Source organism: Neodiprion fabricii, chromosome 2 (genome assembly GCF_021155785.1).
Source record: "Neodiprion fabricii isolate iyNeoFabr1 chromosome 2, iyNeoFabr1.1, whole genome shotgun sequence".
Lineage (NCBI taxonomy): Eukaryota > Metazoa > Arthropoda > Insecta > Hymenoptera > Diprionidae > Neodiprion > Neodiprion fabricii.
Window position 1 is genome coordinate 7,950,605 of NC_060240.1, and position 26,219 is coordinate 7,976,823.

General features: G+C 37.4%; 1 protein-coding gene across 6 annotated transcripts in view; it reads right to left on the bottom strand.

Moving 5' to 3' along the window:
- Positions 1 to 268: 268 nt before the first annotated feature.
- LOC124175291 (caskin-2) overlaps positions 269 to 26,219 on the bottom strand; it is a 55,277-nt gene continuing 29,326 nt past the window's right edge. For 5 of the 6 annotated variants that reach the window (XM_046555369.1, XM_046555373.1, XM_046555372.1 and 2 more), the window contains 6 exons: positions 5,780 to 6,052; positions 5,330 to 5,653; positions 4,242 to 4,579; positions 3,747 to 4,127; positions 2,951 to 3,349; positions 269 to 2,442 (listed from right to left, as the gene is read on the bottom strand). In XM_046555369.1, the coding sequence (XP_046411325.1) occupies positions 2,188 to 2,442; positions 2,951 to 3,349; positions 3,747 to 4,127; positions 4,242 to 4,579; positions 5,330 to 5,653; positions 5,780 to 6,052 (1,970 nt within the window). In that variant the 3' untranslated portion in view covers positions 269 to 2,187. Of the gene's footprint in view, positions 2,443 to 2,950; positions 3,350 to 3,746; positions 4,128 to 4,241; positions 4,580 to 5,329; positions 5,654 to 5,779; positions 6,053 to 15,195; positions 15,713 to 26,219 lie in introns of those variants that run through there. The other variant, XM_046555368.1, reaches the window with a different exon arrangement.

Consider the following 26,219-nt stretch of genomic DNA (forward strand, 5'->3'; position numbering starts at 1 on the left):
CCAATATACGATTTCGTCAATAGTACACTCCAATCCGACAAACTATAACTATTTCAACGTGAAAGCGGTGGTGTAGAACACATGATTTACACATTTGTATTTTCTTCGAAAGTTTCACGATGAATAATTCAATGTGATTAAGTGTAAATACGTTTTCCGCACGATTCAACCTAGGCGAAATTGTTTATCGTTACTTATAGTCAAATGAGATGCTTAAATAAGGTAAGCATCAGTAAGATGAACTGGTCTTAATCAAATAACAATTCTCTTCATTATAATGTTATATTTAATGAATATTAAACCAACATGGAAGGGGGGGAGGGGTGTACAATACAGCTTAGGCGGACGCACATCTCGCCGAGCGAGACTGATCGGCGCATACCTTTGTACAAAAACTATAACTAGTATAATATATATTTATATATATAATATGTATATGTCACAGGCAAGTAGTGATCAGTAAGTACTCTACGCAACCTGTCACTGAATTATTTCAAAGTTCCACGCGGCAAATACATGTATGCACACCTGTAATTCGATGTCATCACCATCACTTACTAAAATATCAACTAATTAATAGTAATATACGTATTTATGCGTGCTATACGCATCACTAAATCAATGCAAGAAATAGCGGCACGAGAAGTAGGTAAGTATTTCGATAAGGGGATAGTTCGCTTCGTACAATAATGTATACATAACGATTTTTTATATTACCTACATAGATATTTATGTATAAATGTCTAGGAACTTATAATAAAACTTTTGACATTCGTCGATAGAGATACTTTTTATATAGTGTAAATAAATCTGTAATTGTATATATGTAAACATTAAAATTCATCGTTGATTTGGTATAATAATAAACATCAAAATATAGCAGCCCGTCAGCTAGTATAACCTTTTCGGATCATCATTTGAATACTACCATGTAGATCCATGTCCAGTTATCGACGGTAAAAAAAAAAAAAAAAAATTGTGGTAAAGGAACAAGGACGTTCGTAAAAAAGAGAAATAAAAGCAAACATGACCATGTTCATAGTGAGTCAGTACAAAACTCAAAATCACTGCTTGCCAATAACATCTATATGTAACTATACACCTATAGTAGTTAACAAGACAAGTCCATGGCCTGAATTGAACAGGCTCTTTTTTTCTGTACTTGAATAATCTTAAGAGTTAAGTAAATAATTCTTAAGTAGTGTGTGGGCACAGCACAGCGTAATTGTAGACCACTGTGCGCGTTTCTCTGCAGTCTCGTAGCACGTGTATAAAAGAGAAAAGGAGTTGCGGCACGTCGGTTTCTTTATTCTTTTGTTTGTTAATTTTTTTATATTATAGTATTACAGTAATATTATATTCACATTGTTATTGCCATATACAATAATAACCGTTGTACATTATTACCTGACTACCTATATATATAATATTACTGTAAGCAATAAATAATGTTAGTGCGTTCTCAATTTATGTAAACGTACCTAATTTATCGACTCATACGGTTCTTTATTATAGTGGCAACTCAATTCACACGATTTCCATAAAACAAATTCAATCACCGTTTCATTGAAATTGGATAGACATAACTAGAATAATAGCAAAATTATTCAAATATCAAGAGAACGTCGTGTTGTGTAACTGATGGAAGTAATGTTAACAATTACATACCTCAAACCAGCATAACTGTGGTAAACTAAATATTTTGAATCATGTCAATGATTCCGTTTACGCGTAAATAGATTAACTAGCACGTGTTTGTATTCAAATCCGGGTCATACTTCAAATTCGTTCAAACTAAATTTAAATACGAAGCCAAAATGATTTTGCATTTTATTGACTGGAATTAACGATTTGATTTCAACGTAATAAGTCAAGTACTCTCATTACCATATGCTATCTATAAGAGCGATACACGTTACAAAGGGGTCTCAATAAAACTAGATACCTAAAATATGGAGAGCTGCCCCATTGACTGATCTTGAATTTGTGCCATTTTTAATTGATATAATACGGTAGTGTCAATATTTAGATAAGCCACGTCTCCTCCTCATCCTTAATTCGCGTGCGCACAGTTCTTGGTTGTCAGAGGGAATGTCACGTATTAAATAAATTCATTCAATTATCTTCATCGCTATGGCAACAATAATTGCGCTACGAGCGAACAGCAGTAGCGGGCAAAGGCAGTAATTAGGGATTGAGGCCCTGACGTTTCTCCTCTTCAAGCATGGCGTCTAGCTCGTCTGTAAGATTGGCAAGCATGTTCCCGATGTCGTTCAAGACATCCCCGGTCTCTTGACCAGTTCCCGCACCAGAATGATGATGTCCCATCATGCCACCCATCGGAGGACTTGTGTAATCCTGTGCTCTCGCCGCTCTCTGTTTTATTGTCCCTGCATTTTCGTTCGCAAACGGTAAGGAGTCTGATTCAGTGCTCGAACTTGACTGGAAATTGTAGAAAAATTTTTATAGGATTAGCACAAGCCGATATTTACTGCTAGTTCAGGTACGAATACCATGTTTTCATTTAAATCTGTCTATGTCAAACATCTTTCAGTTGGCTTATGTAACATCGATCAGCGTTATGGTCTGAAACTATAGAACTATCCAGGAGCCACAAAGTTTTTAATCAGATATAGTAATCAATCATAAAGTTTCCGAAAAACTGTTCGAATAGACAAAAGACGAAGAATAAATTCGACGTTGTTGTACACATATTTCTTGCTACATCCTTTTCCTACAATTTTACGATTATTCAATTGATTTATCTGAATAACGTTAGAACTATGAATGGGTTGTCTTCCGTTCTTCTTCACTCATACTAAAATCTGACAATTCAAAAATCCGGCTAGTCATAAAATCAGAATATCCACAGGTTCCTTGCAACAAATGCAGGTCCCCAGTTGATGTGAAAAAAACCCCTACACGTTTGATAAAAAGTTTAAAAACCCACCTTAAAACTAGCGTCAGATCCGTTGCGATGTTGCAGGGCGAGAGAGGCAATTAGCTCGTGTTCTTCATTGACACTAACACCTACGCTGCCCCAGGATCTTGACATGGAGGAGTGTGGTCGGATTTGTTGTGACTGGGCGGATTGTGCAGGCGCTGGAGCCGGCGGTGGTGGAATCATTTCATCGCAGGAAGCTGTCGGAACAGGACCGCTACAATCTATTACAACATCTCCCGTTCCTCCACCAACTGCTGTCCCAATTTCACGAGAACTCTGGCGTCGCGGCGGCGACGGTGGCCGACGTTTTGGTAAATGGGGGCTGCTCTCAAGCCCGTAAGTAAGTTGATATTTGTTATCAAAATCGCGCGGCAACGATTTAAACTGTCCAGGAGTGGCGGTGACCTGTGATTAAAAATTTCACAATAAGTATAATTGATACCCTTCAATTATACACTCTTGAAGACGATGTGGATCGTCAAGGTGGAACGAATTCGCGTGAAACTTTCACAAACGGCATTGTGACGAGATCCAACAGGTAAAACTACGAACAGATTCTGATCTTTGTTTGCTATATACAGAACTGTTGATGAAATATTTTCTTACAACAAATATTCTGATTAACAGCGACTAAGACCAGGATATTATCCCTTCAAAAGCAACTTATACCAATTTGTTGCAAGAAAATTTTTTACGAAACACATTTTGTGACCCGATCCAAAGATTGATTCAACTTCAGATACGCCTGATACGAGCGATTGGTTCAAAATCTATGAACAAATCTACGAAACCGTTAACCTACCTTAGCGATGGGTCGTGGACGTACCAGACAGTGTCTTGGTCTGGGTAGAGTGCCGCCACCAGCTTCTATCGCTGCTTCATTAGTCGGCGTCAAGTCACCGTCCTCATAGCTTCGAGGTCGCCACTCAGTTTGAGTCGGTTGAACATGGGTAGGCGAAGGTGGATAACTAAGAGGAGCATCTTCGAGGCTCTCGAGGGATTTGCCACGAGGCCCTGTCCTTGCTACTGTGTAATCTAAGCTCTGAGGCATAGCAGCGTACATGCTTCGCCACGTCGAGGTCGAATTCACCTCATTTCCTCTTTGAAACGACCTAAGTACCGGCGACGAGCAGTCTTCATCAGGGGACGGCAAATCTGGTCCACCACGTTGGATAACAACATCCTACAAATGAAGATCATATAATAATTCAAACAACAGAAGAACTGTGTACAATCTTCTTATCATAACGATAGTCCAAAAAAACATCTGCATAAAATTGAAACTTTATTACTGTACCTGTGTGTGACCAGGGTGCGGTGGAAGACGAGCGAGATCGAGAGGCTGTATGCGTTTACCAGCACGTATGTCTTTCACCCGTTTAATAGCGAGGAGAAGTCGCTTTTGATGACCAAGCCTGACAATACCAATATCTTCAAGGTCCTCCCAAGTCAGAGTCGTTACATCTTCGACTGACCGCATGCCTTGCTGCTGCAGCGCACCCAAATACTCTTCTAGTCTTAAAAGTCTCAACCATTCTTCAAGCGAGCCAGGCACATGCTCCGGCAAACCATCACCGACGTTTAAATTATCGATTTCTGCTTTAAGTCGCTTTCGATGATTCGGTTTCTTAATACCTGCAGGATGAAAATATCAATTTTATTTTTTATTTTGATTCTTATTCCTACAGCAATAATTAATGTTGAAATAAAATATTCATACCCCTCTAGATATTACAGTCTACTTGGAATATAACATTTTAACGAAGAAACTGTATTCAACTTATCTAAATTCAATTGCATGGTATCGAGGAGATCGAGGAGATGGAATATTTCAGTTTTGCGGATGAGGACTTTTTTTTTTTTTTAAATCATTATTACCATACAAAGCGTTTAATCTTTCAATTGCTCAATTTATATTCCAGGGACACACCGAGTAGCCTTTAATGAATTCGTGAAAGGGAGGTCAAAGAGAAGAATACTCGATCGCATGTCTCTATCGTATTTGAAAACTAGATGATAAAACATCGCAGAAGAGTGACAATTTGATGGAAAGATATCTTGTTTTGTTTATTGACTACAAAACATGTAAGAAGATAAGTTTGCTATTTAATAATCGAAACGAGACGAAGAATCAGAATTGAATCCATGGTGAAAACTCCAAAAGTCGATAATTAAATGGAAACACAACGCTTACGTTATCAAATTACAGTGATTCCTATGTTTCGATCCGAATACGGACAGGAAATGATAGAGACTATTACGTTACAGTCAGAACTATCCACGAATGAAGCCCGTTACCCTGAATCTTCTCAAAGTAATTTGAATGATGGTAATTTTCTTAAAATACCTGTTCGGATATCAAAGATTATCTTTTTAAATTTATACCTATAGCTGTGAGATCCTCCGGGGTCATTCGGGTTATGGTAGCAAGATCGTATCCCGCCGAAGCGAATAAAGTAAAGTACTCCTCGAACTGGAGTTCGGTAAGCCAGGCGTGTACCACGTCGAGATCTGCTGGCCGATCCGGATGACTTCCCAGGGAACTGATCGAGCACCGTGGCGATGAGGCCAGGGCCCCTGGTCCTCTGGGACCCAGATGATAGCCGGAAGCTCTTCCGGAATCGAGGGAAGCGGTCGAGTGCCTCGAACCAGAGCCTGACCCAGAACTGCCGGGACTGTCTCTGCCCGGACTTTGAGTCATGTCGATACCTGTGAGATGAGAACGAATAATCGAATGATAAATAAAAAACAAAACAAAACAAAACAGAATTATACACGGAATGTCAAAGACTGTGAATTCATCGAGGGTTTAGCTATTCGCGAAATTAGACGTACCCTGATCCTCGGCATGGGCGTACTTCCCGACGACGGGGGGAAAGGCGAATCCAGGATGGGTGAAAATCGGACCGGGACTCTTTCCGGCCGGCATTCCGTAGGATCCGTCGTCACCGCCGCCCCCGCTCCCCGACAAAAAGCAGCCATCTTCGCTGCTCGCATATCCCGCGGAACCGAAAGACGAACCGGAGTGTCGGAAGACGTCCGGGACGGCTGGTGGAGCAACCTTTTTAACTTGGGCCACTGCTTTCGAAGGTCGGCTCATGCCGCCCACTGAAACATTCCGAAGAATAGATTATGCATATTATAGATTGTTGGTAATTGAGAATGGAAACAACTTTCCCAATGACAATAATCGGTGAATTTTCACGTAGTCGCAGTTGAATTACTGAACGAGGTGTAGAATGGTGAAGGTAAATTCAATCGAATTTAATTTGATAAAAAAATAAAAAAAAACATCGTTCCTTCAAAGAAGATAAATGAGAAAAACTCTTCTAATTGGAAGTAGGTACACATACGATGAGAGCTTAGGCGTAAGGAATTTCTTAAATTTCTTTGAATACTGAAAGCATTTGGTTAGTCAGATTAAAAAGGAATTGCAGCTAATTTTGTCTGATGAATGAACCTTTCATCAGAGAGAATAGTCTGACTATGTAAACACATTACAATTGGTTAAACGATATGCTTTTAGCAGTTAAAACAAATAGTATACATCGACGTGGTGACTGTGTGTATAAACGAGTATAAATATAGTATTTTCGTAGTTTCATTTCGTGCAGTTTTCTGATCTTTGTCTAAATCGAGAAAACCAACACGTTTCCAATCAAACTGAATTCAATCAACTTCATCAGCTGCAAGTTCTAAATCGTTATTTCCTAATTTCTCGCCTATATACACCATTTAGTGAAGATTGGCACCGTGCACCCCGATCACGCGCAATGAATTTTAAAAGGCACGCCACGTTTCACTGATTGGCCATTGCGATTTTCAAAACACTTATCGTTACTGTGCACTGCGCAGATTCGTGATTTGTAGACAAAATGCCGCGAGAAAAAAGTTTGAAAAGAAAAAAAAAACAAAAAAAAAACACAGAACCATAGAGTGTCTCCATGGACCGCGAAATGAGAAACATCGTCCTAGCACCCCCAATCGGATCCTTCTCGGAGGTTACACCGACGTTGACAACCGTTCATAGGAACGAGATCATCGCATTAATACACTCGGTAATTCTGTAAGTTGAAAACTGAGACGCGGTGGTTAAATTTTTCGTAAAAACAAAGAGAAAAAACAACCACAACGTACGAGGAGGAGTAGCAAAGAACAGGACGAAGAAGCCACGAGACTACGGCGACCACTACGGGACGGGAACAACGCCGTCCTTCTCCCACCACCCCCATGAAACGCCATGCAACGCCACGCGATGGAATGGGATGGAATGGGATGGAATGGGATGGGATGCCATGCCGGTGGCAGGAGCTACACGACGAGGAGGACCGTCCTCCTCCACCTCCTCGTCCTCCTCCTCGCCGTCAAGGTATACCTTAGCGTCGAGAAACGTGGCTGCAACATCAGCATCAGCATCAGCAGCACCAACCAACAGAAGGAACTAACAGCAACGTAGCGAGTGTATGTATGCTCATCTCGAGGAACAGGTTTTCACTGGCGTAGGAAGCGTCTAAATTTAAATCGTATACTTGACCGTAAGCCGGATTGTGTCGCAAGCTAGTTTCGAAAAAAAAAAATAATCCACCCGTAATTTTCCTCCTACCTAACCGTCCACCCCTTCAACGTATACAAAGGTTGTTTTTGAGATAATGAGATGGGGAGACCATGCATGTGGTTTAGCGGCTAGGCCATTATGAGAGAGATTTTGAAGTCCGAATCAAGGGCTTTTTAACATCTTCAAGTGCTGTCAGTTGCGTGATGTTCAATGTGCGCGTTGTACTCGTATACGTATACACTGTAGTCAGTCGAAAGAGGATTTTCTTCTTTCTTTAAACTTAATTTTTAATCCGGGGGCTGCCGCTTTTACACACGTAAACGTTAGCCAACGGTAGGACTGGAAACAATCAACCTTTATTAAATGATTGAAGAGTATTACGCAGAAACAAGACCGACAAACGCAATTTCAGCCATGCTGGAATAACTATTGTTAACGAAATTGACATCTTTTTTCAACCACAACGACATGAAATATTAGCGACTTGGTGACTTGTCGAGTCCATTGATCAGCGTACAGTAATTCATGACAATCACACCTACGCAGAGGCTGACAAATTACCAATGATCAGTTTTCTCCTGTATAAGATATTTATAACAAGTCGTATCTTCGTTTAGATTTCTATTCTCAGGATCATTAATTATTCGGTAAAGAAGCATCGATCTTATGACAAAGAAAATCTGACGAGAAAAAAACAATATCTTGGACTCAATCTTATCAGAGACGTTGAGAGTAAACATGCCATTCGAAATGTCGCAAACAGGTGAATATGCGAAAATGCGGAAAAATTGAAAGGATCAAATACGGTTTTCATCAAGGTGTTGCAACCTCACGCGAGTTTCATCAATTATTCATTGTTAGAAGACATTCTTCTTTGCTCTAAGTTAGTCTGAAACGTACAGCATCAGTGTCATCAGCAGCGGTAGCAGCAACAGCAGCAGCAGCAGCAGCAGCTGAGACACAGAACCAAAGTGGGTACAAGGTATGTGTTAAGAAAAGAAGAACGAGGTCGTACAACTTGTCTAAGATTATCTCTATATCCGTTACAATGTTTACGTATCTAACCACCGCGCGTGTAACCCTGGACAAGAGGTTTTCTTTGTACTGCATCTTGATAGAGAAGATTACGATAAGATGAAGAAGGAAATAGAACAAGTTTAGTCTTGGAGCATATAAACGCGTGTGTATTTACCTGCATTGAAAACACAGGATGGGGTGGGAGGCGAAACTGGCGTCTATTCCCGACGTTTCTAAATTTCCCATTTCCTCAATTTCCCGCAACTGTGAAATCTTGAAGCAACAAGAAACGCACTTTTCCAACAACGACTTGCAAGCTCCGAAATGGAAGCTTACGTTACTCCTCGTTACTTCGGGAGTGCAAGCAGTGTTAAACAGCGGTTTGTTGTTCCAAGTGCCACGCCACCGCTGTAAACTAGAAGGTGGCAAAAAAGATGTGAAAGGGTGTCGGTGGTAGAGAAGTGCGCGACGTTATATACACAATACGTTAAAAAATAAAAAAATTTAAAAAAAAAAAAAAACAGAGAGAAGGGAAGAAAAGGGAGTCGAAGAAGTCACGCACACGCGCACATGTTGGATCTTCCCACGCATCGTTTCACCGCACTCCACGCGATCTTTTCGATCGAACATGGCACACAGACTGCACATATACACGCGATTCTCAAGTAAAATAAATAATATTATTATTGCAGGGAAACGTGGTATGTGGTGTGTAGTATTTTTTATGCCGAAAACGAGAGCCGAGTGATGAAAACAGATGATGAAAATAAATAAATAAATAAATAAATAAATAGAAATTCGTCTCACGCGTGTGACGGTTGGGTTATAGTTATCTCGCCTGTGTTTCGTGGGTGGACAGCTACCTTATAATATCCTCTACTACCTACATACCGGGTTATAATACGTGGGTAAACCACCGCGACCACAGAAACGTAGAGTCGAGGATGAGAGACCGACGACGTCGTATGGTGGTTGGTGTGTGTCTTACAGAAGGAAGGTGCGAAAAGGTGATGAAAAAGGATACAGAGGAATATGTGTGTGTGTGTGTGTGTGTATATATATATATATATATATACACGAAATATGGGAAAGAAAGGAAAGGAGTAAAATCCCCGAGGAGCCAACACACCGTGTCAATTGCTTAAGTTACGTTAATGCTGTGCGTATACGTATACAACCACTATGCGGTAGAGAGGATCGGAAGTTAGAAAAGGTAAAAGATGGAAAAAAGGGGGAGGGAGGAAAGGTGTGAATCATCCCGGACGACGCGTGAATTTTGAAAAAAAATTTTTTGTAAATAATAAATCTACACGTAACATGATATGTTTGTTCAGTAACATCTGAACGTCAATATACAAACGGTTTTAGTAGAAAATTTTATCGTTTTTTTTTTCATCTTACTATTCTTCTCTTTGGGAATAAATTAATACATTGGATTCGTAATATAACGTTTTAATATATATATACATGTGTGTGTTTGCAGAGTATCATCTTCAGAATATTTGCAACTTTTGGCGAAAGTTTCGCTAGTTATTTCAGACTTCACGATCGATGGTGAAACTTATTCTTTTCGAGAGAAAAAAAAATAAAAATTGAAAGAAATGAACAAATCTTTACTCAAGAGTTATCCCATCGTCACGATTAATACTTGGATCCTATGATTTCGCGAGTTTCATCATCGGGATATTTGGCATACTGTATTTAGGTATGTTAAACTTGTGCAACGAGAATATTGGTTGAGATGAATTACCAATTTCTGCAGCTTTCGTCGCAACGCTGTTGAATGTCGTTCAATAATTACAACTATACTGATACATTGATCAATTGTAATATTAATTTTTGTTCAATAAAAGGATTTATCGAAGATTCTTCCCTCTACTTAATATTCCACACATATGTTTACATATATTCAAGTTATTACAACAGCCTACACACACAAATCATAGCCTAGACCGATTTTTTTTTTTTTTCACACCACTCCGCGAAGCACAGCGAGAGGTTGAGTTTTATGAGAAGCTGCAAGACAGAGAAGTAGGGGAAAAAAGCAAGCAAGTAAAGGAGAAAGAAAACAGCGAAGAAGTCGAACAAGAAACTAGTTCAAATATACAATTTTTATGGACCGCCTACTACTACTACTACTACGACTATAGAATAACATTAAATACGAGCGAGTTGAATAATATTTCTTATTTTTCTTCTTTTTTTCCATTAAAAATCTAAACCACGTTGCGCTGCATCCAAGCAGCAGTTTGCGTGGTTTAAAATTATGTTCGTTCCTGAATTTTAGATCCCGGATATTTTTCACCCAATAAACAGATAGTAGAGAGAAGAAAAAAATTATTCCATAAAGAATCCGGCGATATAATTCAATTTGCACCTAGCTGTAAAAAATTTTAATATACCGTCAAAATAACCGGCGTCTATAAAGTACAAAAAAAAAAAAAAAAAACGCTTTTTTTATAACCGCAGTCGTGACGAGGTCTCACAAAATTTTTCAACGGTGTGTGTGCGTTTACATAGAAGGAACAATAAATTTTAGTATCATCGTGTACTTGGAGGGTCGAGGATTTGATTGCGAGAAACTGAGGTCTAGGAGCTCCCAGCTTCCGTTCGCCGCTACCTTAGCTGATGAGCAACGCTAAACGATACCGAGATCTATGGTGTACACTGGGATATCTCGATTCCGCACTTTTCAACCGAATCCAAAAGTCTAAGGTTGAATTGATATGGAAAATTTTAAAAATCCAAAGGGAAACTTGGATATTATCATTCCAAGAAAAATGCAAACCCCACGTGTGAAATTAGAAATTTTTGAAAAAAGACTTGTTAACCTGCAAATACATTATCATTACCAGCTCGAAGCTGTTAAAAATTTAGAACGAGTTCGAAGGAGTTGAATTTCCAAAGTCCGAATACACTTTGCTTTTTAAAAATATAGATTACTCAATTTGAGACGATCCATTTTTCCTAAGAAATGACTTGTTACATCAACGTTACTAATTTCACTCTCTTTTATCATCGATTGTTCAATCGTCCAAATTCGTATTAAATTCTATGCCGCAGAGTGTACGACACGGCATACCTTGCAGACCTTGGTACAAGTATACATGGATACTGGATTGCGTAATATTTACACAAACTTCATAATTCACCTCACAGTGTCTAGGTATAAAAATTTAGAAGCGTATGATATAAGAAGTCTCGGTATAGGTCTATAAAGAAAAAAAAGGTGGGTAAGATGAAAGTGTGAGTTATAACGGTATAATATCGTCAAGGGTAAAACCGTAAGTGATATCTATATATATATATGTATATATGCCGCAGGTCTACAAAATGACGGTTATCATTTTTCACGGTGAAAGAGTTTGTGTTTATTTTTTCCTTTTCTTCTTCTCGTAACAGCGAGCAACGAAAACTAGAATTTGGTAAGAGAAACGACGAAATATTTTCACTGTCGTTTCACCCAAACCGTAAACCAACCCCAAAGACTCGACTCTTGATGCTTAAGACACACGTTTAAGCCGCACGGCAACTCGGGAAGAAACCGTCGAGCTTATGCCAAGAGACGTTGCCATAGAAACGTTTCTTAATTAATCATTAAGAGTCTCTTGCGTACATACATACTGTATACCTAATGCCACGTCGCGTTAATTAACGCTCGCAAATTGCTCCTCTGAATTGGCAAGGGACATTATCAATCCCACTCCAGCATCCGCAATTACAGTCTCACCTTTTTTCATCTCTCTCTCTCTCTCTCTTTCTCGCTAACAAATATACGTGACATAATTTTGAAAATTAAATTTACTTCGCGGTTACACACAGCTTCTGCAATTTCAAATTCCTATATCAATAGCTTCAAGTTGGCAAGTTTTTCATATGCAAAGGGAAAGAATTATTTGATATACGTTTGATTCGACTACTAAATGCTATAGCGAAACGCGGCGAGAACACAATACTTATTTAATTCGACAAAATAGTTTTGTCCGACGAAATATACTCGTGAAAACTTGATATAGAATTGAACATGTATTAATAGTTTTGATTACTTGTCATCGATATCAATTTCGATGACTCGATACTTGGTATTATGCTTTTTTCGTTCACGATAGGTCCGATGACAATTTTATCTTACGTTTTCTGTATCCGACTTCCCAGCTAACAACCCGATTTTATAAATATCTCTAAAGTCACTTCCGTAGCGAGAGAGTTCGCCGCCTAGCGGCCGTTTACAGTACTAATATACTATATTTACGACGAATATATCCTCTACTTGTTTCGAAGCATGTTTATGTGGTGCTTCTTTCGATCTGTGTAAATTTTTTTTTTTGGCTGGATTCATGTACTTATTTTATTTCAAGTACCTAATCGTTTCTTTCAACGAACATACGACACGGTTAAACAGTACATAAACTTGAAATCAAATGATACTTAGTTGACTCGATTTTAAAAACACATCAAAAAGATGCAATCGAATCAATACTTCACTCAATCGCGACAAGGAAGGCTTGAATTGAATTAAGAAATTCGCTTGGCTAAATCATTTTGACAAACTGAATAAATTGAAATTGTTGACCTGAAGTCATCGTATCTGGAACAAATGAGGCTATGACTAGATCGTGAATGGTCTCCAATAAAATCTATTCTATTAGTTCAATAATTCCTTTCCCTCCGTGCTCTTTTTTTTTTTGGAAATCAGACATTACATACTGTATATACAAGATATGATGACTGACTGCGACATGCAAGATTATAAACTCATCCTGTGAGGTTAATCGTGTGATAAGTTTGAGGCCAAGGATGCCTTGATGATAAAATTTAAGACGAAGAAAAATAATGTGGTTTAGGATAGAAACGGCTGCCAGCCAAGGTAAAAAGGACTGAAATTATAGGGGGAAATACCGTCTGAGACTTCTTATCACGCGGTTATTTAAACGCTGTTTGCACCCGCTCTGTTTACACAACTATTGAAACTGATTCGAGGAATGGACATAGTCGAGCTCTCGGCGGCGTAACTTTGAGAGATTTGAAGAGAGATGCTCCATTCGGTAGAAGATACGTTAAAAGTTCGTTTCTCCCCCTCATTGCGGACCAAAGACTCGTCGGAATTACTTATTACCGTGGTATAGAAATTGGAAATAAATTAAATTCATCCTGAACAAATTTGGCATTCACGTTTCAACTAATTTGGTCTCGTGGTTTCGATATGATAAACTCTTTTCAGGTTTTACAGATCCAAAGTTTGCCTTAGAGGAACGGAGATGTGACAATTTTTTTTTTTATTATTCAATATCCACGGCTTTCCGATCAATTAAACAAACTGGAATTTAACCAGAGCTGAAACGATTTTGATTAATCATTTTTTCAATAAATCGATTAGTTTACGGTTTCGATTAATCGTTCTTTCCGATTGATGAATTAATCGAATTTGCCTTATAATAATTCTGCAAGTCAATCCGGTATTATTAATCGAAACAGTAGATTAATCGATTAATTGAAAAACCGATCAATCGAAAAACTCAATTAATCGATCAACTGCACAACACTGATAAGCGTAAATAAATGACTATACTTTTCGAAATACCTACATTAAGAAAATGACGAGAATCTGAAAGAAACGACGTCTCGTTTAATAGCCGAGATTGCGGCACGCGATTCCTGAATTCCATAGTGCGAAATCGTCACTTTGTTACGTATAATCTAATCGAGCGGTGCTGTACGTACATAACAATACAATAAATACGGTATATAGGTGAGGAAACAAACCCCGTATACAATCATAAATCGATCGTCTTTCCCCTAGATTTCACCTATCCGAATCTAATTCAAGCTGCGTTTGAAGACAGGACTGCCAGGCGAACTGGATATAAAGATATCGCTTATAGATTTATTGCCGGGTGTTAACAACGTTGGTCGTAGGAAAAAATAGAGGAAAAAAAAACAATCCTCTCGAATGCTTTCTTATCTGGCACGTCAGTAATTCAGATTGCGATCAGCGTAGCGGCATGTCATGCCTGCGGATCGCTCTGTAAGAAAACTCGTATCGCAACAACCTGTTCATTCGCACTATAATAATACCTGAACTCGCTCACTTCACTTCACTTCACTTCACTTCGCCTCGCCTATTGTATAATAATATTCTGCCAAAGAATTGTGAAGGATCGCGGAAAAAAGATAGGAAGAATTGACTTGTTTATTTCTTCAGTCAACCTTCGTTCCCCCCGAAATTATTTCTATTATATATAGAATGGTTACATTGTTCAAAATATTTGACGAAAATAACTGCATATCAAAATAATAATTACAAGCGTCGCATAGTTTTACAAACCGTGATTGGAATTGTTGATTAATTCTCTGAAGAATGATACAACGATGAAATGTAACATGCTTGATTGAATTTTCCTAGATTTAAATTAATTCAAAACCACTCGACGTGTGACCGGAATTGAATAAATTAAAATCAATTTCATGCAAATTAACCCAATTGATTAATTAATTATATCAGTTCAAGACAGATGATTAGTTCAATCGTTAAAATCGTTTCGAATGTACGGAGAATAATTCGATATTTTGCTATTGACATAAATTTGATTAACGACGAGCCGATTCCAGTTTTCGACATTGTCCAAATAACAAATCAGTAATAATAAGGCGAAGGAAAAAAAGGAAGATAAAAACTTACGTTGCATAAGATTACGCCAGCTGCCGTAAATGGCCCTTATGCATTTATCCAAAGGACCGCTTACGACGCTGTAATTGTTGAACAAATCATCGGTTTTCTTTGGTGCGATTAATAAATTTCCCTCGGACTTGCTTCTGACGAGATTCGAAACAGCGGCCGAAACACCGCAGCCACCGCATCCTCGACGAATTTTACGATGACAATATTTATTGTTTCCAACATCAAACACAGCGGGGTAATTAACCACGGTCCCAATTTCCTGACTATGACTAACGGGTTGATTCCAGACCTCGATCCCGGGATCCCGGAAGCTCTGATAAGTGGACGAAAGCTTTCTGCTCGATCGTTGAAGGAACCGTTTTCCAGGCGGTAAAGGCGGCGGTCCCAAACAGCCGGAGACTGCCGTGATAGCCATATTTTGAGGAGAATCGGAGCCGTAATCTCGGTGTAAAATTATTCCCTCCGCGTGATAATTAATCAAAATTTTTGAGAGAAAAAAATCTACGCCCAAGAATCTCGTAATTCTTAAACGAATGCTCGAATGGCTCGCAATTTTTTTTGTTTTTATTTTTTATTCCGATATTCTTTCCGATGCACAATACGAAATGTGATATTACTACACTTTCTGGATATTACTTTTAAGTTTGAAAGAGAAAAAAGAAAAAAAAAAAAAAAAAAGAAACAAATACATATAATCGTAAAAAAATTGCAGGATTATTTCATCCAAGTTTCTAGAATTTGAGATATCTTCTAATTTTTTTTTCTTTTTTTTTTTTTTGTTTGTCTGGCGTAGGAGAATCGAAAAAATGGGAATGGCACGGCGCACTGTGGTGTGAAATAGAGATAGAAAAAAGTGATTTCTTGAACGCGATCGAATCGCCGTCCGGCCGATGGACCCGGGCTTAAGGAACTGTCGGAAAGCTTGAGAAAACGGCGCCGCAACGACGAGGGAAGGGAAGGTAAGGTAAGGTAAGGAGGTAAGGTCTGAGAGGCTATCTATCGGTCGTCGTCGAAATATGCGTGGGTCCGGGTCCAGGTGGGCAGAACACGGCGACGTAGACGAGGCCGTCAGTAGGTGGACGGGTTAGTTTTGTTGCGTAGGAAGTCACCCGGGTGCGTAGGAAACCGATGCCGGGAGGGAACGAACTAAGGAACGCGCGAGACGCGGCGTTTATGCCCCGGATGAATTAAAAGTGCCGATTGTGAGAGAGTGAGAGAGAGAGAGAGAGAGAGAGATGGGGGGGGGGGAGAGAGGAGAGGAGAATATCGTTGTCGTTGACGTAAAGACGATTGGTCCAATTTATCATGTTTATTATATGTGCTGAATTCGAGACGAGAAACTCGAGGAGCCGCCAATTTCATCCAGACATATTTGTGTGTGTGTGTGTGTGTGTGTGTATATATGTATATAAATATAATATATACGTATGTCGTTTATGTCGTCGAGTCAATTATGCAACGCGTATAATATGAGATGTTTCGTTACATTAAGGAAGGTCGCGGGATACTTGACTCTGTTCATGGACAAAGAAAAATTTACAGTTTACACGCTGTATGTGTGTGTGTGTGTGTGTGTGTGGTACAGTGGTGATAAATGAAGATGAAAAATTATGCAGGATTCTGTAGGACTTAATTTATATTCATTAAAATAACATGTATACATCAAATGTTCAAGGATTTCTGTTGCAACACTTGTATTAATAACTCGTAGACACGTGCGTCTAGTATTTTAATTTTATTTATTATCATTGTTGTTATTATTATTATTATTATTATTATTATTATTATTATGTATTGTGGAATGAAAACTTTAAACTATCTATTACATTAATTTTACAATTTCTTTTTTTATTAACGTACGTATTCATTTTCTAACGCATGTTTATTATCGGGGCGGGTTTAAAATTCGGAATTCGAAGAGTTCCGAAATCGGCTAATTTCGAATAACTTGATCCGCGAAACTTGAAGTAAGGAAATCAAACTTTGGAGAAACAACAAAGTTTCGAACGGTCCCGAAATGCCAGATTTAGAAAATTTAAGTTGGGATAGAAAAAAGATTGCCAAAAAGTAGAGTATCGATAGAGTAAAATTTCAGAAAATAAAATATACTCACACAGCGTGGTTTACTCAACTAATGGGTGTAAAAAATTAGAAAAACCGAAAATCAGAATGACCAGGATTCCGATCGTAGAAATATCGAAAATCCAAAACAAAGAAAGATCAGAGTGGTGAAATTTCACCAAGCCAGAAATTCAGGAAACCGTAAATCTTTGATCATTCGGGCTTTCGGATTTTCAAGTTTTCTCATTTTCGCATTTTCGGAACTTCGGCTCGTAGGTGTTACGCCTTTTCGGAATTTTATCCTTTCGAAACTTAGAGCGTCGGGTTTCGGACAATTCGAAACTTTGATGTTTCGTCAAAGTTAGATTTCTTTGCTTCAAGTTTTGCGACCAAAAAATTTACAATTACAAGTTTACGGAACTTCTCAAATTCGGAATTTCAATCCCGCCCCTTATTATCGTGTACATTATAATTTACAATTATTACACTTCAGGCATAACGTATACCTGTACGTATAAGAAAATACACTGTACACGTATATATGAAAATTTTCATGCGACGTATTCTTCATTAAGCATTTAAACCATATCATTTGAATTCAAGTTGGTATTCAAATTCGAGTTGCATGCCTAATTTATTTTCCCTAAAATTTGCAAAGTCCGCCGAAAGCTCGATGCCTACGTTACACGTACCTACAACTCGGCATATACGTTACATAAATAACGGTGTTTCATTTTCGCGTTCAGTATCATCTTCTTCAGGGTGAAAAACGTAACAACAAAAAAAAAAAAAAAAAAAAACATCCGAGAAATTTTCCGACCTGCTAGTCCATGGACAGAAGAAAAGATGAATGTAATAAATTTGAATAATCAAATTATATATATACACCTTATACTCGAGAATTAGCGAGATAAGTGCAACGACCGTAAATCGCAATAAATAAAGAGATTTTTCCCAATATTATACGCATAACACTTCGCGTCGTATATTAGGGAGCGAAAAAGAACTTTTTACGGTAATTTCTTGAGCACAGGCGGCGGTGGGGGTAAAAAAATTAGGAAAACTCGGTCGGGGAATACTTTTCACTTCATATTATACATACATATATATATATATATATATATATACGGTAAAGAATTTATGAATGGATTAAAAAAATAGAAGAAATAAAAAAAAAACGGTAGACGTGTCTACGTAGGCGTTACGCTGACTTTAAAAATTAACATAATACGCCCGTGTGCAAAGTGAAAGCAATGAAGTTATATATATTCAACCGTATTCGAAGATTTATACACGTTATAATATTATATATCGTTATATATACATATATATATATGCATATACCGAAAGCACGCGAATATAAAACGCATGCAATAGTAATAATAATAATCCAAGTATACACGGTCTAATAAAAGAGAGCAAAACGTTGCAATTGATGCTTGTATACTAGACGTGCTAAACTAAGCTCTCTTCCTCCTCCTCCTCCTCCCCCTGCTCCACCTCTTCCTCGTCCTCTTCGTCGTCGTCTGATTCATTGATCGGCAGCAAAAGGTTCAATGTCCAGGGGGAGAAGATTCTCTGAGCACGCAACCCGGAGAGCTCAAATCTCAAACCTCGTAACGTTACTCAAACAATGACTATATGTATGTACGGATATACAAACACCTTGTTATTCTGGACATGCGAGTTCCGCAATCTGAATTTGGTATGTCGAGAAACTGAAATTTACACAGGGTACGGTGAAATAAACTGATTTCAGCCACATCCGGCCATTACATACAGTATAATATTATACACATACGTAGACTGAGAAAAATTTCATTTGGTACGGTAAATGGAAAAATTTAGTAAAACAGACTCTGCATTTGGTCTGACAAATAATCATATAACACGGAGTACGAAAGTTCTTTTAAAATTGAGCTATGCACAGGGCTCTTTTTTACTTCTTCAATTTTGACGATTTTTTTCATTCAATTTGTTCCTAACAATGACAATTTACATTATATCGCAGTAATTACTCTCGAGTATTGAAAACCTGTTGGACGTACTATCGGTAATAGGAAAAAACCACAAAGAAACATGTTGAAGAAATAACATAGATGTATAAGAGTACCGTTTACACAATTCTCTGTAAATTTCACATGAGTAATTGCCGGGAAGAAGGACACAGTCGCATCGTATTAAGAGAAGGTAAGAACACGCGTCATAGCGGAAATACCGGAATGACGATTGTACATACATATGTATATATAATATATATACAGGTACGTATAAAATGTGAATCGGTGGTAAAATTCAAGGTTCGCGAAGCAAGATCTGCGTTAGACGGCGTAAAAACGTGGAGAACGTTGTAACAGGGGGGAGAAGTATAAAAGTAAAAAAAATTAATTAGTTCAACGTTCCGTCGGGCGAACTTCCGCTCTTTCTTTCTTGTAACAATACGCTGATTGCACAGTTTTATTACAATACGTGACCTTGGAACAATATTCAATACGTAACGTTAATTTTATGCCATTATCAATAATACCTCTGTAAAATTTTGTTCAAATGCTTGAATCCATTAATTTTTCATTATATTTCTACAAGCCCGTGCTCATGAAAGAAAAAAGAAAAAATCCCAACTATTTTCTTGAGAAAGTATGAAAATTTTTTGAAAATATGCGAATAAACCAAATTTGCATATATATACTATATCAGGTTAGCGTTGAGATGAGAAAAATTCGAGACTAAAGTACTTGGCAAAATGTCTGGCCAATTTTGTTTGCATCTCTCCGCATCAAGAGTGGGAAAAAAAAAGAAAAAACAGAGGCAAAAAAAAAAAAGAACGGGGGAAAAAACGAATTCGCAAAACACATAAAAGTTTCTCCTCTCTTCAAGTTTCTTCGCGTTTCGTTCGTTCTTTTTTCCTCCTCCCTCGGTCTCGTCGTCGCGCCACTTTATACCCGCGAGTAAAAGCTATACGTACGTACAATACATACGTATATATGTACGATACATATATATATATACAAAAAAAAGATTCACGTGGGAAAAATATTCTCGACTTAACGATTTTCATTTTTTACCAAGATCGAAAAATATAGTTCCAGGTAGAAAATGAAAATTAGTTTTCTAGCCGTTGCCGGAAAGTCTAGCATCAGTTACTATTCTTTCTCATTACGATCGCTGTTGCTATATTTTCTTGCAACCGTTGCGGAAATTTAATGCTCGTGCAACGATAAATTGACGTCAAAGCCTTGTTTAATTAAAAAAAAGTAGAGTAAACCGAACGAACTGATTTTGCGTTGCAATAACCAAAAAAGGATCGACGTACCTCGTTTTTCGTAATCCCAACAATATTCGAACAGTTCTTTTTACGATACCTGTCTTACACAATTTTTCTAATTACTGTGACAAATGATATTTTTCTCAGCGTACGTACCAACTTCTATTCTTAAACGCCGAGCATTCTTTGCAGTTCAGAAACAATGATTAAAATACAATTGATAGATAAGGAATAAAAATTAAAAAAAAAAAACAAGCAGGAAAATAAAATATTTTTAAATTCTGTAAAATTAGCAAATTCGATTTCGTTTCATCACTGCGGAAGTTTATTTCCACCGTAAAATACGTTCTCTGATACTTGGCGAGACGGTTGAATCGAAGTCGAAGTAAATGAGGAAAGAGGGAAGAAAAGTTTGGACGATGAATCTGCGATCATTTGAGCGTGTAACCGTATAAATTTAGCCCTGGCAAAGGTGGCGTGAAATCTTGGGGACTCGTAAATACGTGTCAGTTTCTACTTATCGCGCCATTACTCCTTCCTTGCTGCTGCTTCTGCAGTATCGAGATGCATCGCAGCTCGGAGAGGAAATTAACGAAGCTCACATTTTTCCATACAGTGAACTCTCTCAACAGGACCGCAACAGTGCAAAAAAACAGGAGAAGAGCAATCTTTCAGAAGTCGGACGACAATTTTGTTCAAATAAAATTCCCCGACTTTTTTCCACGATACTTAAATAATATCGGACAGCTTTTATCGCCAAAAGCTCCAGAAGCTTGTGCACCTTGTAATATATACAAATTTGGATCTTAAAAGCACGCAGCATTGCTTCGTTTCGCACAAACAATTAGAAATTGAACGATACCATTTCCAAAAGTTGGTTTAACTGAATTTACGACGCATAACCGAAGTTTGAATACGATTTGTAAAAAAAAAAGATTGTAAATTTTTTTCTACGAATCTTCGTAATTCCCTGACTTTTTTTTTCTTTTTTTTTTTTTAACCGTGTACAAAAGCGGGGAAGCGGCCTTATTAAGAGAGTGCACTGTAATTAATAATCTAAAGTCGGATGGATCGGTTCTCTCTTCTTCCTGCGCAAAATAGTGCTGGGGAAGAAAAATAAGGAGGAGAAGGAAGGAATGATACGGCAAGTGGGAGGAACGATAAAAAAAAAAAAAAAAACAAAATGCCAAAGAATAAAGGGGGAAAGAAAAATGATGCGATTAAGATAAAGACGCGGGTGAGATGAGGGGGAGGAAAAAAAGGGCGATAAATCGATAGACGACTTGGGTGCGGCGCCCGTTTCACGCTAATATCGCTGCACGCGTGCGTTTTAAAAGAAGGAAACGAGTATTTACGTGCCTTTTGTTTTTATACATATATATATATATAGTAGAAGTATAGAAGAATGAAAATGTAGAAAAAAAGAAGATGTACATTAGGCATAAAAACGATACAGAATCGTGAGAGTTTCAAACGTGTTGTAGGAAATTATAAATTATATTTTCAATGTGGAACTTAAAAAAAAAAAATTGTTCAAGACGCATTTTTTTCTTTTTCTTTTTTCTTTCAAACAAACGGGACATTTAGCAAAAATTTCTCTCGTTCCGAAGCGAATATTTTTGTAACAGACTGATGTTCAAGTATTTTCAATAAAATTTCTGGCAGTTTGGGATTCTCGGCACGAATTCTGATGGTACCTAAGTTAGAAAATTAAAACAACCTTTTTTTTTTCACTTTAAATCGTAAAGCCCAAACTAAATAAGTCATTTTATATTCGGAACAGGTAGATTCGGTCTTTTTTCCTCAAACTTGGCTCTCTCTCTCTCTCTCGCTCTTTTTTTTCTTTCTTCTTTGAAAATAAACTGTCAAAACCAAAGAAATATACAAAAAAAATGTATACAAAATAGGTGGTAAGAATAGTATAGAGGGTAGAGTAAGAAAAAAAATAAATAAATAAATAAATAAAACACGCGCCTGGGTGACTTACACGCATAGATATATACTCGAGGATGTGGGCGTATGGCCTAAATCAATAGGTGAAAAAAATTCGGCCAATCTGTATTCATTTTACGAACTCTGGGACAATTCAATCTTCCCGCTCGAAAGGATCTCCGGCTCGGTTTGCGTTGAACGACGAGGATGAAAAACAGGGGCAAGAGAAAGATAGAAAGAATAGAAAGAGAGAGAGAGAGAGAGAGAGAGAGAGAGAGAGAGAGAAAGAGAGAGGAAGGGGAATGTTGTAGACAAAGACGCGAATACACAAAGCCGATTTTAAATTCCATCGATTCTGAATCTGGAATTGGGACGGTTGGAAGATTGCCTAAACATTCTGCAAGAGAATTATCTCAAGGACCAAGGAACCTCGCCAGGAATAGAAACTAGACCTCCAGGAAACTGTAACGTCATTTATAAGTACATAAGAATGAATCGGAAACTAGGAGAAAGACGAGGAAAAAAAAAATTTACAATTTAAAAAATGTTCAGCAACGTTATTTCCGCCAAAAATTAGTAAACATAAATTATAAAGCAGCAGATCTAATACGTCAATTATATTACGATTCTGTGCCAAATTCGACTAACGCACAAACAGCTAAGATAAGATAGGAAAAATTTCAGAAAAAGGTTTTTACAATTAAAATCTTCAAAATGACAAACTTTTTTTTTTATATATTCGATATGCGAACAAAATGCGAAGCTTAAAAACTTTCGAAACAGATTGAGGAAAGAAAAAAAAAACAAAATAATGATAAAACCCACAGTTGAAGTCATTTTGAAAATTGAAATGAAAGAACATTTCCTCAAAATATGAATATTCCAGCTTCCTTCTGCTATTCGAGTTTGCTCAAAATAATCTCTGTTACACGGTAAAAAAAAAAAAAAAACGTTGTTCAATTCGTGCAAGTATCTACAAACTTTCCGAACTGTCGCAAATAAATGAGATTGTTGATAATTTTTCAAAACCACGTTTTCTTCGTCTCCTTCCAAAATTTCTAATTCATTCGACAAAAATCACTTACAGGGTCAACAAAATTTGCCGCCGTCGTTCCAGTTTCGCAACTTGAACAACAGCTTGCCCACACACACACACACATGTATGCATATATACAAGTTATACACCCTTGCTCTGTGTAAGTGCCCGTGCAGCCCAATGCAGGCTCTTGAGAACCCGCAGCATGCCGCGTTTCGCATTATGCAACGAACACGTTGTGTTGTACGGCATACGGGCAATGAATTTCAATTCAGTCGTCGCACACGGACGTGAGAGGAACGAAGAGGGTGGTTAGAGGGGGTTGAACGTATTCGTCCTCTTGCAGGGATTTTGCATCGTCGTAATTCCGAAACTTTTTTTTTTTTTTTGTTTTGTTTTAACGCGCGTCGCGAACTTGGAATAGCAATTTTCTTCCTGTATATATATATATATATATATATATATATATATATATATATATATATATATATATATATATATATATATATATATATATATATATATATATAAGCAGTAAGAAGACGCTCTTAAACATCGGTTAGGTTAACTACACTATATATATATATATATATACAATATACATATATATGATAAGGATATTCTCTCGGTAGACATGAATTTTACACGTTTTTCAAACAAAGGATGAAAAAAAAAACAAATCTATTGCAAAATTTGTGCCGAACAGACAAACAAACAAGCAAACAAACAAACAAACAGAGACGAGAAAACTGAATTGATAAAACGTGGTAAATATTTGAAGCTAAAAATTTACCGAGTAACTCTCAGGACACGGATATTTGAGGGAAAAAAAAAAAAAAAAATATGGAGATAATTCACGATAAAAATAAAAAAAAAAGAAGTTATTCCTTTGAGTGAGAGACGTTGAATTTTTCGAAAAAGAATTAATTAACGATTTGTATGATATTTCATTATTTACCTCGGATCGAATCAGATTGTTTTTGTTGTTTGTTAAATGGAATTTACGGTGAGGATACGAATGGGGTCGTTTTTACCCCGGTGTGGAGCGTGACGCCGTTAATTTCAATATAAATTCAAATACGTACAGAATATGATCTACACATGTATACATACTAATTTCAAATTTCAAATTTCAAATGGCATATAAAAAAAATAAATTATCCAGCGCAACCTTTGACTTGCTAGCTTGTGATAAAAAAAAAATCGTCTGATAATAGCAATTTGAAGTGAGGTAAAAATTTAAACATCTTAAGCTTCAAGATCTGACGATAGATAAAAATATATATATATATATATATATATTTGGCTGGTAAAAACATCATAGTAAAAAATGATCGGAATCCAAGGGGGTGAGGTACATGGGCTGATAATTTAACGTGGAATGCCACATACATATATATGATCTCGGGAATATTTTTCAGATTTTCTTCAGCCATTGGTAAAATTTATACGAGATCGCAAAACCTATTCGGAAATCAAAATTTTTAAACATCTTAGAAAATTCACACTGATTTCACGATTCAAAATATGCCTTTTGAGCAACAAACGACAATGGGATCTTCAATATTTACCATTTCTTTTCTTTTCGCAAGTTTTTAATTTTTCCACGTCGGAATTGTTTTTGCCTGTTCACTTTTTTGCATGCCTCGATCCAAACAGATTAAAAAATCACATTATTTTCGTGATTCCGTGATCGATTTAGATCAGGGAATATAAGGATGAAAAAAAAAAAACCACCCTCCAATTCCCACGTGGAAAAACTAAAAAACTTACGAAAAGAAAATAGTAAATATTGAAATCCCGTTACCGTTCGGTGCTCGAAAATCACATTTCGATTCGTAGATTCTTTGTGATTTTTTTCAGATTTCAAACAATGCGCCGTTTTCGTAATTGCCTCTTCGATTATTTATTGTTATTTTTTTTTTTTGAAATTTCACCGGTGGCTAAGAAAAATCTTTTACGAAAAAATTCCGTGACCTTTTTCAGTCGATGCGAACATCGTACTAAAAAATGATTAAAATGAAAAATGACGAGGTGTACATGGGTTGTTAATTTGACGCGAAAATGCCCCGTTACGCGTGTGCGTGTAAGGTGTAACGATTGTAAAAAGTTTCGTCGAAGCTCCTCGTAAATGCGAGAGAGCGGTTTTAAGTCCCGACTTTTCAGCCCCTCCGTGAAAGTCTAACCTACAACCGCACGGATGGGCATAAATATGAGCATGGTTGGGTTACGTATGTACCCACATGTCGAGGGTGGTTGGATATGTAGTTACGGGGTGCTCTCCGACACTCTTGGATGCTCTCGGGTCTGCTGCTTCTCGCAACGTCCGCTCGATACGCATTGTCTCAATCTCCGACCCCCAGAGGCCCTTCCCTTCCATTCCCTTCCCTTCCCATTCTTCGTTCGTCTCGCCGACAAGTTACGAAGGAACCAACCGAACCAACCAGGAAAGTACCGGAAGCTTAACGTTAATCCATGCATACGAGCTTTTAACATTGTATAGTAAATACACAAGCTAAGTTATCATGGATGTGATTAAAAATTCAATCTGAAAATGTTGAGTTATATTCCGGAAATAAATTATACATTATTTGTATTCTAAATTTGTATTTCCAGAAAAAATAAGGCTCGTGAAAAAATAAATCACGTATCCTATTGCGTGGGTTGTTTCGCTACACATGATATATGTGTATTATTATACATTCATACATGTTGTGTGCATAAAATGGG